General features: G+C 38.6%; 3 protein-coding genes across 3 annotated transcripts; 2 read left to right on the top strand and 1 right to left on the bottom strand.

Annotated features, from left to right (window-relative positions):
* The first annotated feature begins 3252 nt into the window (after positions 1–3252).
* On the top strand, positions 3253–4578 carry LOC121811113 (transcription factor PIF5-like). Its single transcript, XM_042211909.1, has 4 exons — positions 3253–3357; positions 3803–3868; positions 4005–4070; positions 4140–4578. The coding sequence occupies exons 2-4, from the start codon at positions 3830–3832 to the stop codon at positions 4497–4499; spliced, it is 465 nt and encodes a 154-aa protein (XP_042067843.1). The 5' UTR covers positions 3253–3357; positions 3803–3829; the 3' UTR covers positions 4500–4578.
* A 149-nt stretch (positions 4579–4727) lies between these two features.
* Positions 4728–6846, bottom strand: LOC121811114 (cytochrome b-c1 complex subunit 7-like). The gene is made up of 4 exons (XM_042211910.1): positions 6607–6846; positions 6379–6536; positions 5783–5830; positions 4728–5128 (listed from the first exon to the last, which is right to left on the bottom strand). Exons 1-4 carry the CDS (start codon positions 6701–6703, stop codon positions 5060–5062), a joined length of 372 nt encoding a protein of 123 aa, XP_042067844.1. The 5' UTR covers positions 6704–6846; the 3' UTR covers positions 4728–5059.
* A 2282-nt stretch (positions 6847–9128) lies between these two features.
* Positions 9129–15946, top strand: LOC121811265 (potassium channel AKT1-like). Its single transcript, XM_042212091.1, has 12 exons — positions 9129–9423; positions 12528–12884; positions 12960–13017; positions 13111–13428; positions 13517–13762; positions 13848–13946; positions 14042–14074; positions 14152–14334; positions 14425–14619; positions 14687–14762; positions 14828–15418; positions 15590–15946. Exons 1-12 carry the CDS (start codon positions 9209–9211, stop codon positions 15853–15855), a joined length of 2637 nt encoding a protein of 878 aa, XP_042068025.1. The 5' UTR covers positions 9129–9208; the 3' UTR covers positions 15856–15946.
* Positions 15947–17682: the final 1736 nt, after the last annotated feature.

Genomic DNA, 17682 nt, shown 5'->3' with positions numbered 1-17682 from the left:
AAATGTTTAGTGTTCTCGGACTTTTCCTAAAACTCCGAGTTCACTCAAAGAGTGGCTTGACAAAATCTGTTTTTATAAATATATTTTCGGCACGTGTCCACTGAGTACACCAAGTACTCAGCCATGCATATGTTTTCTCTATGTGCAGGTTGAGCGGTGACGAGCGCGGTGGGTGTTGAGCATGAAAGTGAAGAAGATTGTAAATAAAACTTTCTGAATATATTATGTCTTCATACGTAATAGTATTCTACTCTCGAATGCTTCCGCCAAGTATTGTTGAGATAATTTTATCTCGAGTTGCTGATTGTTGAAAAGACACTCTGATTTTATTCAAGTTTTTCCCATTTGTTTGGAGCTAAAGTCGAGTTTGCACTCTGTGTATCATACACTCTGATATATATATTTCTTTTAAGCTAATTGAGTCTTTCTTATGAACTGTTATCCTTAAATGCTATTCTTAATGTTTGTCACTTGGTCACGATCGCCTCGTTTGTAACACCCCTGGGGTGGGCGGGCGTGACAAGTACATTTTCAGATTTACTAGTGTATTGTGATATTTTATATCAATATGGCAATTTTTCACCTTTATTAACAAATTATAGTAGTATCATCAATTTTTCTATAGTTGAGCCCCCTTCGTATGAGTTTCACTTATTCTAAGATTTATATTGAGATATTCACTTATTCTAATATAAATAAAATTCAAATACCTATCACATATACGGATATACATCACACTAATATCAATTAATTGGAATTTTAGAAGACCTTATAAAAATAGGCTTTATCGAGTACCCATACGCAGACACATAGTTTCAACTTCAACCAAAAAATATCGAGCACCTTCAAACCTAAGTATGAAAATAACGAATACTTTGGTGCTCCGAAAGCATTGCTCTTTCTGTTCCATGTTAATAGGGTGTTTCATTTTATGCATTCGTTTTCATAAAATAATACTCTCTCTGTCCCAAAAAAGTCGAGTCACTTTTTTTTCACTCGTTTTGTAAAATTGTAATAAATAGTTAGAGTAGATAAATAGTAAAGTAAAAGCAAAAATTATGTAGATTAGATGCTTCTCTACATTATTCTCACTTTTACGTTATTATTTATCCACTCTAATTATTTATTGCAATTTTTTCAAAACGAGTATAAAAAAGAAATGATTCAACTTTTTTGAGACACGAAGAATAATAAATAGTTATATTCGAGAAAGAGGAAGAGTAAGTGTTTCTTATATACATAGTACTTAATTTTACTTACATATCGACTATTTTGATGGTCGGACATTCTTTAGCAAGGACCAAAAAAATTTAAATTCAATTATATCTATATTATGGGTGAATATATATAATAGTAGGATATTTATGTATTTTGAGGAAAAGCCGAATGTTCCAATTTTCCACTTGGAACTTGCTACAACAGCCCACTTGTTACAGCAATCACCGCCTTGATGATTTGTTGGGCTGCAAATTGCGATACGTGTCGTCTCCAGCCTTTCCCAATTTTTCCACAGCCGCAATTTTGTACAATAAATAGTTCATCGACTGAATATCATGTACTAATAATATTCATGTTTTTAACTATTTATAGAAAATCTTGTGAGAAAATAATATTCAGAAATAGTTTTAATAGGAAAACTTGTGAGATAGGATGAAAAGAATTCATTTAAGAATATATGAGCAATGAATTTAAAAATAATATGTATATATAATTTCATCAAATTAAATTGGTTTAATCAATTTTTAACAATCAGTTGTAATCCCAGAAATAACTAGTAGTATAAACTAAAGCAAGAATCTAGGCTCAATATTCTGATACACTTTTAATTATTAATCTTACGTCATTTACGTGAAGAACACAAATTATCATGAGATGGATACCCTAAACAAAAAAACAAACAAACAAACAAATGGTCACAAACCTCTAATTTAGAATAATCTTACTCTACAGTCGGGGATAAAAAATGGAACATAATATTTAGAATTCTCAGGGGTCAAAATAATAAATATCGTCGAAAGTAAAAAAGAATTCCAACTGCAAATTTTGGATTTTTGGTAATTGGTAGTAACATTCTAGCGAAGTCTAGAATTCTAGAATTTAAATAACTGTTGCAATTAAAACACCGAATTGCGAAGCGGTTCAATTAAAAAATAATTAAACTATGAATCACTTATTTAAATAATTGATTACGATGAGGTATAACCTAGTTTAAGTTAAAAAAGAAAATTATTTTTAAAGAATTCTAAAATATATTACTCCATCAAACTAGTACTACTATGATTAATATATATTGTATTTGTAGCCCACTTTCCTAAATTAGTGATAAACAACAAGATATATTTGTCCCTATAAATATTTTGTAGCTCCATGGCAAAAACTTTGTGCAAATCTAGGGGCCAAATTGTCAGGGAGATAAAAGCCACAATTCTGAGTAGTATATTATTTTTCACGCAACTTTAAGAAAACTAGCTAGGGCTGATACCTGATATATTCAATTTGCAAAAATAAAAATAAAATTTTAAAAGCAATTTGACGTACAAATTCGCACACTGCCATCTCGAACAATCTATTTAGAGTATAGAGATGAACTGACTCAATCTCTTTTTTAAATTCAATGATTCTAACAACATGCACAAAATAAGATGTAATGTACTTAATTAACACACTATATAGTTGAACATTTTGCTACGTGTTTACTGAAGCAGAGCCCATGGTCCACCTTTTTTTTTTTCAACTATTTAACTTTTTTTCATAAAAAAATTCCTAATAATTTTTTTATTTTATTATCTGCTTTTAACAGTTATTTACAAAAAAAATTGGCCATCTTAGCATCACTTCACCAAATGGGCCATAAGGCTTATGATATTTATTTACAATAAATCAAATTCCACACATACACTATAGACTATACATAACATTTACTAGGGATCCAAAACCGCCTTCAGTCGACTCTATTTCGAAGCAAATAAAATTCCCCCCACACACACTACACACTAAGTTTGAGAGTGATTTTCTTTTATTTCGAAGAAATGAGCAATGAAGAGCAAAAATCATGGCATCAAAACACACCAACTTCTCCAATAGTTTACAAGGGAGGAGATTCCAATCATTGCAAGTTTGAAGGCAATGGAGATACCATTTCTAGAAGTTTCCATGAGAGAGAGGAAGCATCACATGGAGAGGCGTGCTACAATTTATTTGATAATATAGTGTTGTAGTTTCATTTTTTGACCATTTTATTTTATTGTTGAATTTCAGTTGGAGGAAGATGATGTGAAGGGGGATTCTGAAATCAGTGATAAAATTAAGAGACAGAAGAAGACTCGTTCCACTCAGTCTCATAGCCACAGTGAAAGGGTGAGTGTTATTTTGTTGGTTTTAATATTTGTAGTATATTTCATCTAATTTCTGACTGGATGTGTTAATCTTAATATATGTTGTAGACTTGTAGTTGTCTTTAATAGTGTGTGATTTTTAGTTTGGTTAGAGATCGTGTGTTGTTTGAAGTCAAACATATAGTATTAGAATGTCATAAATGAGTACAAAAAAATTACTGTATTTAGTTAGAGAATGGTTGATGAGAATTAAAATGATACAATTATGTTTTAAAGGGTGTTTATGATACTATTATGTGTTAAGGGTATTTATGTTACTAATATGTGTATCAGTTTGATTTCCAATATTTTAAAAAACTACTAATAAGAATATCCTTGCAAATAGTGGTTATTTGATTTAAAATACTATTGAATTTAGAGAAACTTGATTATTTGGTTTTTACTTTTTACGTTGTGCATATGAACAGTTGAGAAGGGAGAGACTCAAGCTTAAGATGAAGACTCTTCAAGAACTCATTCCCTATTGCAGTAAGGTAGAATTGACACACACACACACACACACACACACAGTGTGTGTTTATATGATTTGAATTACTTAATTGTGTGTGTGTGTGTATTCGATTTACTTAATTTAGTTGACATGTTCTGATACTAATCTCATTTTTCAAGAGAGACAAACAGTCCACATTCGACGATGCTATAAAATACATAAAGACACTACAAAATCAAATTAAGGTAACTCTGTCTGTGTCTCTCTCTGTGTGTGTGTGTGTGTCTAAGGTTCTCCGACATGTTCTTGTTTAGGTAATGGCAATTGAAGGAGGCTACTCCACAATGAATTCTCCACAAACCATGGTTTCAAGCCCTGCACTAATCCCACAAACCTGCCCTCCCGGGACTGAAACACTACACGAGAATGAGACGAAAATGGGGACATCGGAGTTTCTGGCCGGATTTCCCGATCCATATCTCCTGCCAGTGTCTGGACTGCCTCCACCGGATGGATACTCAACAATTCAAAGCCCATTGGACTTCAGTTCTCCAATGGGGATCGTAACGCCATTGTGCCCCACTAGCCATCCATTGGACTTCACTTCTGCGGCGAACACAACGCCGTTGTGTCCCACCGGCTTAGACTCTCATGGATCGAGCCCATCGTCATAAAGGGCCACAAGCAAGTTCCGTTCTACCGAGGAAGAAGGGTCGGTAATGTTATTTTCCAATGGCGTGGCGGCTGCTAGGGGGATAGATATGATAGAGACTATACTCAAGAACATGAATATATGTATGAGAAGAACCATCCAAACATAGCCAGAGAATATTTAATGTCAGTTTTATTAATATAGCTCTATGTTTTCCACTAAGCAAATGAAACAAAGGGGACAGACAAACTTAGGAACATTTATGCATTTTCATTTCATCAATTTATGACAAATACTAAATTCAACACAAAGAGAGGATTGAATATGTGAATTCCCAGAAATTGGACAGAAAAAACACAAATGCTAATTCTTGTTTGCATAAATTAAACTGCAAATGTGAACCAAAACTTTCAAAATGAAGGAGTTTATTATTGCTCACTGGGTATCAATTGAAAGCAGAATCTGTTCAAATCATCATAGGTCTGTCATTCCCAGAAAAGGACTGGGACGACTGGTCCTTATTGAATCAAAGTAAGTGTGTTGTTCAGTCGCAGGCCGCCCCGGGGAAGGTGAGATATGAACTCAGGGGAGTGTGCGTTGATAGAGAGGCAAGGCACCAAGTGCTTCGCGCTCAGCTCTCTCTCTCTGAACCTGTAGAGTCACCAAGAGTGAAGGGTTAATCAATACTTCCTGTAGGAAAACCCATATAACTGATAGTAGTATAAGAAGTAAATGGAAACAAGAATATAAAAAATCAGAGACACAAATGGCCATGATTTATACTGTACTCATGTACTGTGATATCTCTCTCCGTTTAACTTCAACTATTAGATTTTCCAAGAAAACATAAAAGGGAATCCAAATCAATTGTGAAACTTTGACAAGGCAGTTCCTGCCTTAATATCATCTATTTTCGGTCGGATAACATAAGAATTTTTAGGACCATTCACAAAATTATCTCTAGCAAGTCCAGCCATGTTCAGAAAGATACAAACGAGAAGTAAGATGAACAACAACAGATTCCAAAACTAGAATGCATAAACAAGGAACAACATGATTGAAGCAAAACTAAAATGATAGTATAGCTGAGCTGTGCAATGGATTTGGGAAACAATTTTTCATAGCAATCAGAAACCTTACAGACGGTAGAACATAATATAGTCTATATATATAGAAGTAAAACCGCAATATTAACCACACGAAGAGTGAAAAGCAGTATTGTAGAAATCAGAAAACCACCCAAAATTAGCATAAGTAGGAGCATTTCATGCGGTAGAGAGAATATAAGTCACAAGAGGCACTTACAAGAGCTAGCATCTCCTGTAGATAGGGCCTAAATGGAGTTTGCATAGCCTGTGAATGGAAAAAAGAAAAGTTAATCAAGCATAAGCTCGTCACACTTCCTTTCTTTGATGCAAAATACCATGAGTATCAAGCAAATTGACAAGCAACTGCTAGAGCAATGTTACCACGTGATAGTTCTATAAAAAACTCATGAAGTAATATCAGAGAATCATGCTTAATGGGGGCAGAATTTGATTGTAGGTCGGGATTCCGGAAAGAGGATAACACAAACCACATACCCAATCGAAAAGGCGAAAGCGCACATGAATATCAACAAAGAAGGCTGAAGATTATATGGCTAAAACATCACAATTTCGAAAATGAAAAGTAAACAATTCTGTTTCCGTAGCATTGTACATATATTTCCAGACACCTAATAATTGCTAATAACAGGAATGCACATACAAGAGATTGACAACCATAATTCATATATTCAGCTCAAATAATGCACACAGATACACATAGATATACATACCGACACAATATTCAGGCCCCTATATTATCACGAAATCATGAAAACAGATATGAAAAAGCTCAATCCAATAAAAAATATTCACCTGAAGATCTTCGAGGAGATACTCGTGCTTCATGGAGAGATCCATAGCGCGCTTGAGGCGTTGATTTCTCGCGTCCACGACCTGCTTCGGGAGCCGATTCAGCGCCTCCTTTATATCCAGGTCGTACATTGGATCGTGCAAATCGTCATACCGTAGCCCTAATTTCCACATCAGAATCTCATCAACAAAAAAACACGCATCACATGTGCATAAACAATGAATTGGTACCGTATCTGCTCAGGCGAGTTTTTATGGTTTTCATGTGCAGTGCAGCTAGGGGGTTGCGCTTCGGATCTACAAGCCATTTGGACAAGGTCGACGCCATTTTTGCCTCTCTCTCTTTGTTATGTTTTTGCTTTGTGCGTCCTGAGTTTTGAGCTTTTGATAATTTGTGAACGGAATTTGGCGACTTTTCAGCGAGGTGATGTGGAAGGCATGCTACTGTATGAAATTGTACACAACCGGACAAACTCGAACTGAAGAGAAGTGAATGCGTATAAATATATTCCACAGTTTAACCAAAAAAAAAATAGTCATTCTTAATAAAAATAATTTCAGCTAATTAATCACTACTTATTTCAATGGATATTGACGAATGTATTATTTTTCAGATAAACCTATATTTATTGATCAAGCATGTACTAATCCATATATTGTACGATAAAATATATTTCAATGGATATTGACGAATTTATTATTTTTCAGATAAACCTATATTTATTGATCAAGCATGTACTAATCCATATATTGTACGATAAAATATTTTGACAACAAAGCGTAATTCATTTTATAAGTTATTTTAGTTCTAACAAATAATTGGGACTTCAGATGATATGAGGTGTGCTATATACTCATACGCTTTGGGGTGGTATTGGAGAGTGCGTCGATGAGCAGTTGACTAGAAGTGTTTCCGTGTTGAGTTTAGGGTCGGAGAAAGAAAGGAGAGACAGAGATGATATAAGTGTGGAAAGCTTATCAATCAATTTTTCTTATATTCGTAAAAGACGAGAGATACAAGTATTTAAATAGTTTCCTAAAAACCAAGATACGTGAGAGATACAAGTGTTTAAACTAAAATATAAGCTTATAATAACTCGATTCGACTACATCAGTTTAATTATTCCGATTTAATAAGATATGCGAATCAAGAGTAATCCAGAAGATGCATGGACCGTCTAATGTTGCGCTTGGGCAGAGAGAGGAAGGCGATTGCAATGAGTCTGATGCTGCGTGGGCCTATGACCGAGCCTGCTAGTGCTGAGTGGTTTGAATCGTGGCTGGAGTCCAGTGTGTGGGCTCGATAATGTGTGCGAATTGTAATTAAAAAATACTAGTACTCACTACTTACTTTAGAAAATTTCAAAATAGTGTTTAATCATTTCAAAAAACAAAATATAAAGACCATTTTAGGTATATAATGGAATAAAATGTAATTCATATTTCTATTTTATTCGTTTGCTTAATACGATAGAATGAAAAAAAAATGAAATTTAATTACAAAGAAAATGTAAAGAAACTGTCATTTCATTCCATTTAAGAGTCATGTTTTGTCATTTCCATCCGTCCCAGTTTAAAAGTCTCATTTAGAATTTACCATATTTGGACATAAAATTTAACCTCGTTGTTGATGAAATTTACACTCAAATGTTATTACTTTCATAAAAATAAAACAAAACAAAATCTTAAACATACAAAAAGTCAAAAGGGTCTCACTTTCCACTACCTCACTTTAATTATCACACACTCCAACAACCACCACCTCACTTCAATTATTACACACTCCAATAATTTCTTAAAACTCGTGCTCTAACTAAATTGCACTCCTAAACTGGGACGATGGGAGTAATAAAGTGATAAGGTTTGAGGTCAAAGGTCTCGGGTTCAAATCACGCAATCAAAAATTAAATTCATTCACCTATAAACAAAACCCTAATTCGTTTACTAATCTTGACAAAAAAAAGTTTCTCTTCTATCTCTGTTTCAAAATGGAAAACTAGGGATATCAATGTAGCCTGTAACCCGTGGACTGACTCGAATAGTCCGCCAAATTTATAGAGTCAGGGCTGGAAAATTTTAGCCCGATAAAATCAAAACCCGATTAACCCGCAACCCGTCAGGACCAAACCTGAAAACCCGATGGGCTGGCCCGAAAACCCGATAAAATTTTATTACTCTATTTTTTTACTCCTAATTCGACACTTCATTAATTAATTTTAACTAAAAAATAACTTTCAATTTTATAATTAAATATATAAATTATATATTGAATTTTTATTAATATAATAATTGATAAATAAATTAAAAACTTCAAATTCACTAAAAAAATATTTAAATTTCTAAAACATGCATTAAAATTCCACGAAATGTCTTAAATATTAATATTTGATCATGTTTATGATTGCGTTTAAGCATATATATCAAATATATCATAATTAAATGTTTTACATTGTATGAATATTAGTAATTTTAATCATTATTTATTGGATTGATCGAATGTTAATATTATCGGCAGCAATCCGATTAACCCGCTGGCCTAGTCCGAAACCTGAGCTTTTAGGGTTAAGGGCTACCTTTTATAACCTGAAAGAAATCACAACCCGATTAGCCCGCACCCGGTTGACCCGCAACCCGAGTAGGGTTGGCCTGAAACCCGACGGGCCGGCCCGATTGACATCCCTAGGAAAACTATAAATACCCAAAAATGGAAACAGAAATGAATGGTACGTAGCTTCTTTCTGCTTTCCTGCATGCACCGTTTCTTTTCATAGCGAAATTAGGTGCAGAATTCGCAAAAGAATAATCTGAGAGAGAGAGAGAGGGGGGACGCGAGATGGGGCGGCAAAAGCATCGCAAAAACAGCTGGGAAGCGGGGATGGGCTCGATGAGCAAAATCGCAGAGATAGAGAGCGAAATCGAGAGAGCTTCCGCCGATGATCGGAGCTACCACAGCGTCACCAGCGACATCCTCCCCGCCCTCGGCGTCAATGCCCCATGGAATCCCACGCTCCGCTCCTTCGTCATCTCCTCGCTCGATCGGCGCTATAGGTTCGCTTAATTTCATCTCGGTTTTGTTTTTGCTAGCTCGTGGTTTGACCTAATTCCCTAATTCGGATTGCTTATGTTGATTTAATGCTCTCAATTGGTGTGTTTTTTTGTGAAAGATGAGTTATACTGTTCGGGAAGTGACTTTTTTTTTTCTGTTTTCATTGCTCATGATTTGGCGATATTTGATAGTGCATTGTCGATGTCTTAGCTCTGTTTCCTTGATCATGATTTGGATAATGCTTTGTCAATTTCTTTGGACTGTCTTTGATAGACAATTCTTCTGGGATGAGTTTTCGTGTTTGGTTTGTAATATCGGTGCTCTCATTGAGAGGCTCAATGACTTGAAGTGGTGTTGTTGAGATTAGTTCTCCTGTGAGCATCCACAATAAGAATAGCTCAGCCATAGCCCAGCCATAGTCTAGCCACAAACTCCTCCGGCCACATCATCAGCACTAAAACTACTCCTTCCACATCATCAGGACAAGGAACTGGACAAGCAATAGCCTAGCCATAATAAATAAAATTATAAAAAACAAATAATTAACAATCACACAAAATACGCAATTAAATTTACGACTAAGATACGAGAAAACTCAATAATAATATTAAAATTTAAAAAAGTACATTAATTAAAAAAGGTACATTAATTAAAAAAAATTATAGAAATCTAAAAAAAAACTCGTCCTCCACACACGAGCCCCCATCTCGGCCTCACTCCTAGCCGTTGTCGCCGCCGCCGTTGTCGCCGCTATCCGGGACCCCCAAATCTGCGGCATCTGAGCCCGCGTCTTAGCCCCCCACCTGTGCCGCGGCGGGATTCAAATCGGCTTGCATACTCACGAGCATTGCGTGAAGAAAACTCTTCTCCTCGGGGTCAGTTGCCGCCCTCCATTCAGCTAAGATCTTGACCATCTGACTTCGCGCCTGTTGACGCGCGAAAAAGAGGAGCTCGAATGTCGACCCGCCAACAGGGGGATGCCGACCTCCTGGGAGGTCTGGTGAGCCCGTTGCGCCCGCCTTTGACCAACCGGGCGAGTGCGGCGAGCAAACGCGGGAGGGGACGGGGTGTCCTGTACCTCCTCGGGGGGTCGTGGGAACCGCCGATGCTGCCGCCACTGTAAGCACCGGTATAGTTCAGACGCTGCTTCTTCGGCCAGCCAGCATCTACACCTGCCCGAAACTTCTCGGAATCCATCAACACCTCATAGCAGTTCCAGTAGGTGAACTCCTTGTAAAGCCCGGGCTGGGGAAAGGCTTTCTCCGCTATCCTCCTGCTGTCCTCGTCAGTTTGGCCACTGGTCTGCATTCGGAGGGCGTTGGTGTACAAGCCAGAAAATCGGGAGACCCCAGCCCGGATTCGGTCCCACCCCTTCCGGCACTCCTCCCCGCTGCGTGGCCTCCCCTCCGGGCAAAATGCTTTGTAGGCTGCTGCTATTTTAGCCCACAAGTTGACGATCCTCTTATTGTTCGAGGCGAGGGGATCATCGCAAACACTCACCCACGCCTTGGACAGCGCGACGTTCTCCACGTCCGTCCACTTCCTCCGTGCCTGGCTGTCGTCACCAGTCGGCTGCGATGACTCGCCAACCACCCTCTTCCCCTTCTTCTTCTTTGGCGCGCCCCGACCCCGCCCTACTCCCCCCTTTTGAACGGGAGTGTCTGCATCCCCGAGATCTATCCCCAACTCCTCTAAGGAGAATGTGTTAAACCCAGTGAACTGCGTCTCCGCTGGGGTCGATGTGTGCGAAGCAGTAATAAAATCAAAACTGGGGCGATAGACGTTGTCCCCCCCCCCCCCCCCGGCGTCCCCTGCATCCCCGGGTACCCCGGCATCATCTGCATCCCGAGTGCCCACCCCGGCATCATATGCATCCCGGGTTGCATCCCCGGTACCCCCTGCCCGCCCGGCATCGCCGGCCCACCCGGCATCCCCTGCCATCCCGGCATACCACCCCCGGATGCCATCCCGGGCATCATCTGCTGCCAAGGGTACATGTTGTAGTACCCGGCCATCGAACCCCATCCACCTCCCACGGGTACCGTGGGAGTTTGAGACCCGCTCGTCCCTGGAGTAGGCTCGTTGCTGTGCTCCATTTCACGTTGTTGCTCTTGTACAGAAATTGTTAGGAGTTTTGTGATGATAACAACGAGTGAGGGTGCATCGGAACCGAGCGTGGAGTGTGCGACACATGGTCAAGAAGTTTGAGTTCAAAACTCTGCTATGCAACGGCTATTAAAGCTGTTACACATTCATGGCAGTTTCAACTGCATGATACAATCCCTATAAATATTGCTGCAATCCAAAGAGTTCATTTGAGAAGAAACGAGAGAGAGAAATCAGCTGAGAGATCATAACAACAATCAATAGCTAGAGTGAGAGATACACACTATCTTTGTGAGGAATTAGCTTGTATAGTCTTCGGTGTGATATGAGTTCATATGCGAAGAGATAGTAGCTTGTTCTTGAGTGTGTGATCTTGTTGTATGATTGTAGTTCTTGATCGTGATTGAAGTAAATCGAATCGTTATTCTCCTGTGGACGTAGGCTTACGCCGAACCACGTATATCCTCGTGTTCTTGTTGTTCCATTTCGTTTTTGCTCCGATCTCGATTTCCAACAGAAATGAAGATAGAGAGAATACTCGTTAAAACAAGTGGTGCAAATGAAAATGACGTGCAAATCGCGTATATATAGTGTTTCGAAAAATAAAAAAAAATCCGCTTGCCGATCGCTCGCCGATCGGGAGCCTGCAATGGCGGCCAGCCGATCGGCCAGCGCATCGGCCAGCGCTCGGGAATCGGCGTGCGCTCGCCGTTTTTCTCGCTGATTTGGCGCTCGCCGGCTGCAATGGTTCGGCGAGCGGACCGGCGAGCGCCAGGGATCGGCTAGCCGGTGGACTCGCCGCCATTGTGGATGCTCTTAGCTAGATTTGTTTCCTTACTCGTGATTTGGCCAGATTTGATTGTGCTTTGTCAATTTCTTTGTTGATGAGTTGAAATTCTCTTAGCTTGATTTGTTTCCTTGCTTATGGTTTGTCCATATTTTAATGTGCTTTGTCAACTTCTTTTCTGATGACTTGAAAATTTGTGAATGATGGTTGCAGATATTGGGAGAGATTTCTGATCTTACTAGTTTTCTACACAGCATGGGTGTCCCCTTTCGAATTCAGTTTCACTATAGAGCACAATGGGTCTTTGGGCATCGCAGACAACGTTGTCAATGGATTCTTCGCCATTGACATCGTTTTAACATTCTTCGTGGCCTACCTTGACAAGTCAACGTACCTCCTAGTCGATGATCATAAGATGATTGCATTGAGATATGCCAAAACATGGCTCATCTTTGACGTGATCTCCACAATGCCCTCGCAGCTTGCTCAGAAAATCATGCCTAATGCATATAGCTATGTTAGTATACTTCGCCTCTGGCGTCTCAGAAGAGCCAGTGCCATGTTTCAGAGGTGAAGAAATAAGCTTCACTGAGCTTTTTTTGAATTATTTGGTTTACTGATGCATTGGTGTGTGATCTGACGCAGATGGGAGAAAGACAGGAACCGTAACTACTACGTTGTTCGGATTGCAAAGCTTACATGCGTGAGTGTTTCGGGGATATTATGGTTTATGTATTTGTGGTGATATGAGGATTTGGATTTCACATTTTAGAGCTAGCCATGCTTTCCATTGTAGGTAGTTCTCTTTGAGATTCATGCTGCTGGTTGCTTCTTCTATCTTCTTGCTGATAGACACCCTGATCCAACAAAGACGTGGATTGGAGCCGTGAATGCAGATTTCGCGCAGTATTCTTTGTTTCATCGGTATGTGATAGCAGTGTACTGGTCGAGCATCACTGCCACCACCACTGGCTACGGTGATTATCATCCTGTGAACAAAGAGGAGATGATCTTCGCCATTTTCTATGTGTTTCTCAACATTGGGATGAACTCATACATCATAGGAAACATGACCAACTTGATTGTTCAAGCAACGTTTAAAACTGGGAAGTTTGTGAGTATTACATTTGAAATTTTGCTTTTGTGTTATGGATTTGTTAGCTTGTGTGCTTCAAAGTGAATATGGATTTGTGTGTTTCTAGAGAGAGTCGATTGAGACGGCCTCAAGCTTCGCAAGGAGGAACCGACTGCCCGAACGCTTGCAGGAACAGATGCTAGCGCACCTGAGCTTGACGTATAGAACTGATTCAGAAGGGCTGCAGCAGCAAGAAACTCTTGAGGCTCTCCCAAAGGCAATACGCTCGAGCATTTTGCATTTTCTGTTTTACCACCTTGTTGAAAAGGTGTATCTGTTTCAAGGGGTGTCAAAAGATCTTCTCTTTCAGCTGGTAATGTTTCTGATTGATTGCCTCATTTCATTTTTAGCTAGATTTTCATGTTCTTGATCTAAGGTGATGATTCAATCTTGCAAAGGTCTCTGAGATGAAGGGCGAGTATTTTCCTCCCCGAGAAGATATAATATTGCAGAATGAGGCACCTACTGATATGTACATTATGGTTACTGGTGCAGTGGTACACACACACACTCTCTCTCTCTCGCCCCTGTGTGCGTGCGTGCGCGTGCGTGCGCGTGTGTGTGTGTTCTGATGCTGTTCCTTTGGTTACAGGAGCTTATCAAAGACAGAAATGGAGGTAAAGTGGTAAGTCAGTCTATTTCTGATGAAATTCCACCCTTTATTATGATAAGGTTTGATGTTGATTTATGTCACAACACAAGGTGATTGAAGAGCAAAAAGGGGAAATTTATGGCGAAGTAGGCGTTCTCTGCTACCGGCCTCATGTCTGCACTGTACAAACGAAACGGCTGAGCCAGCTTCTCCGCTTGAGCCGTTCTTCACTCATCAATATGCTTCAAGCCAACCTTGAAGACGGGACTATAATCATGAACAATCTTGTTGAGGTTTGGTCATTTTTTGGTTCATCTTCATCTGATCAGATCAGATGATGCAATTCTTGCTGATCCGTATGGGTTGTATATCATCGCGTGTAGCATCTGAAACAGCAGAATGATCCGGTGATGCAAGAGATCTTGGCCGACATGGAGCACATGCTAGCTCAAGGTAAAGTGGACATGCCTCTCACCTTATGTTTTGCAGCAGCAAGGCAGGACGACCTATTGCTGCAACGTTTGCTCAAACGAGGCTTGGACCCGAATGAGCTTGACAGAGAAGGACACAACGCTTTGGTAAGACGCGCATTTTATAGCATCATGTGTTGTAAAGATAGAACTCATTCATTGCTGGTGTATGCAGCATCTTGCAGCCTCAAATGGAGGCAAAGAGTGTGTGGTTCTTCTTTTGGATAATGGAGCAGATCCTAACAAAAGAGGTAAGTTTCTGCTCTATATTTTGCTAAAAATAACACTTGAAAACCAAACTGATGTGTTTCTGCAGATTCTGAAGGGAAAGTACCTCTGATGGATGCAATCTTGGGGAAGCATGAGGGTGTGATCAATGTGCTCGTTGACAATGGGGCGAAACTCGACTCGGGCGATGTAGGCGAGTTCGCTTGCTACGCTGCCAAGATAGGCGACATAGAGCTACTAAAAGAGATCACCAAGTTCAATGGGGATGTGATGTCCCTCAGCGGCAGTGGCACCACGGCCCTGCACACCGCGATAGACCAGAACAAGCTTGACACCGTCAAGTTCCTGATTGAGCAAGGCGCGGACATAGATATCCCCGACTCCCACGGATGGACGCCGCGCACCTTGGCTCATGACAAAGGCCGCCAGGAGATTGTGGCCTTGTTTGATACCTTCCAACACCTTAAGAAGACCACGTCTCTTCCTCCTCTTAACAGAGAGGAGGCACCCTACTTTAAGAAGCATGCAAGTGAATCCTCGCTGGCTCGGGTCATGGACGACGAAGACAGGAGCTCCTCGCCTCAGACAGTAACCTCCTCGTCGCTCCCAAGATACAGTGTCAGCGACTTCCAGAAGTCGCTGGCAGGGATCATAACGAGTGGCGGTACACCTAGTCATGGTAAGTTTGTGAGATTAATCACTACGCCCTCCGTCCCATTAAAAATGGCATGTTTCCTGTTCGGGATGTTCCTAAACAACACTGCATAAAATCCCGTACTGGAAAAGAAATGCTTCATTTGAATGGGACGAAGAGAATACAAGTCACTGATGATGTCTCGGTATCATGCAGGAGGAATGATCCTCACGACTCCTCCGCTTCTCTCCTCGCCTTCCAAACAAATCAGAGTGTTTGTGAGGCGTGCAGGGAGCGGAGACGACGCTGAAGGTGTCGTCGTGATTTTGCCGGGATCTCTCAGTGAGCTCATGGAATGGGGCTATCAGAAGTTTGGGTTCCTTCCTACAAGAATTCTTACAGAAGATGGAGCCTTGATTGAAGACTTGGCTGTAATAAGAGATGGTGATCATCTGTTTTTGGCTAGTGAGGAGTCGTCTTAAGAAATGTAGTATTATGTTTGTAGCAACATTTTTGTAATGTGACTATAGGTTTAATCTCTTCTTTTTTTAAAATGCAACAAACAGATGAGTTAATTAGAGCACCTGCATCCATGCTCTTGCCAAAAAGCATGGATGTGGGCCCGGATCTACTTTTATTCATTTTTTTACTCCATACTCTTTTGCAAGAGCACAACACGCACATCCATGCTCTTCCGCAAGAGCATGCTCATGGATCCCACATTTCTATTATTCAATTTAAATAAAAATATTTTCACAATATTAAAATGCATTAAAAATACCCGAACCATTATTACAAATTACAAAAAAAAAATAAAAATTACATAATTAAAATCATAAAAATTGAAAATTACATACTTCAAATCCTAAAAATGAAAAATTAGATAATTAAAATCTTAAAAATTGAGGTTGAGAGAGTTGTTTGGTGTAGTGAGATTTTTTGTCTTGAAATGAAGTATTTATAGATGAAAGTGTGAATTTTGGGATAAAAATAATGAAAAAGTAAATTAAAAGTGTGGAAAAAATGGATATATTTTATTGGGAAGTGGAAAAATATTTTTTTTTATTAAATCTGAATTTTTCAGATTTTTTTTGAATTTCAAAAATAAAAAAAATGATAAACCAACGACCAATCAGAGCATGCCATGTCGGCTGCTCGTGCTCTTGCCGTTGGCACGGTGGTGCTCTTGGCTAAGAGCAGGGTCGTGCCGTCGGCAAGAGCATAGCAGCGAGCAGGGTACCCACCGACATGGCGCCTGCTCTTAGCTAAGAGCACTGATGTGCATGCTCTTAGTTTATTCCGACCTTTGGATCAAAATAAATAAAAAAGAAGAGATAAAGAAAGAAACAAGACGACAAAAAAGACAATTTCGACATAAAAAAGCTACTCCAAAATATGATTATTTATTTGTAGTTCACTCTTTTTTAAAAGATGGAACATCTTTTTTAGTACATCAACTATCTTAAATGAGCAAATTTAGTCTGTAACGTTTCATAATATCTTTTGAGGTCCATCAACTATAAGTTAATATCAATTCAAGTACATTTTGGCTATTTTCAATATTTCCATGACCAAAGTACCCTTAAGGCCATGAGGGCAATTCAATCTATCTATCCTCTCATTTTCATTAAAGTATATAATTTGGGATAATTGATGTATCAAAAAAGATGTTCCCACTAATTTAAATTTCAAAATAAAAATATCTTAATGATATTAATATTCTATTACTATAAATTATTTACATTTAGTTTTACTTATTTGTAATATTTTAAATCATTGTACTATACAATATTTGTATATAAAAGTAGTTCAATTTATTAGATGGAATATTAATTTTTCAATCTTAAGGCTATACATAGAAGAATATGTTATTTTTAAGAGCCATACAAAATTGACAATTAAAAATAAATTAAAATTCATTAACATACACAAAATCTTAAATAATTCAAAAGTCCTAAGTTTTATTTTATCTACTCTTATGTAGTAATTGTAGTCTAAAAAATTAGTTGAAATTATCAATAATCAATTTAATAAAAAAGACAATAGCATTCCTTAGTCGAATATATGATTAATTTAAATCTATGATTGTTTAATTAAATAAAAAATTAATAGTTGCTATTAATTGTTTAATATCACAATGTAGCGTCTTAATATTATCATTAGGTCATTTACAACAACATCATGAAAACCATTCATAGTTCTCATATCTATTCCCTTGACTGTTCGTGAATCATATTTTTCAACTTTATTAAATTTTTATTTCAATGTAGTATATATTATATATTATGATTAACTTAAATTTTGAGAAA

This window comes from Salvia splendens, chromosome 7 (assembly GCF_004379255.2).
Source record: "Salvia splendens isolate huo1 chromosome 7, SspV2, whole genome shotgun sequence".
NCBI lineage: Eukaryota > Viridiplantae > Streptophyta > Magnoliopsida > Lamiales > Lamiaceae > Salvia > Salvia splendens.
This window is presented reverse-complemented; position numbering and strand designations above follow the sequence as displayed.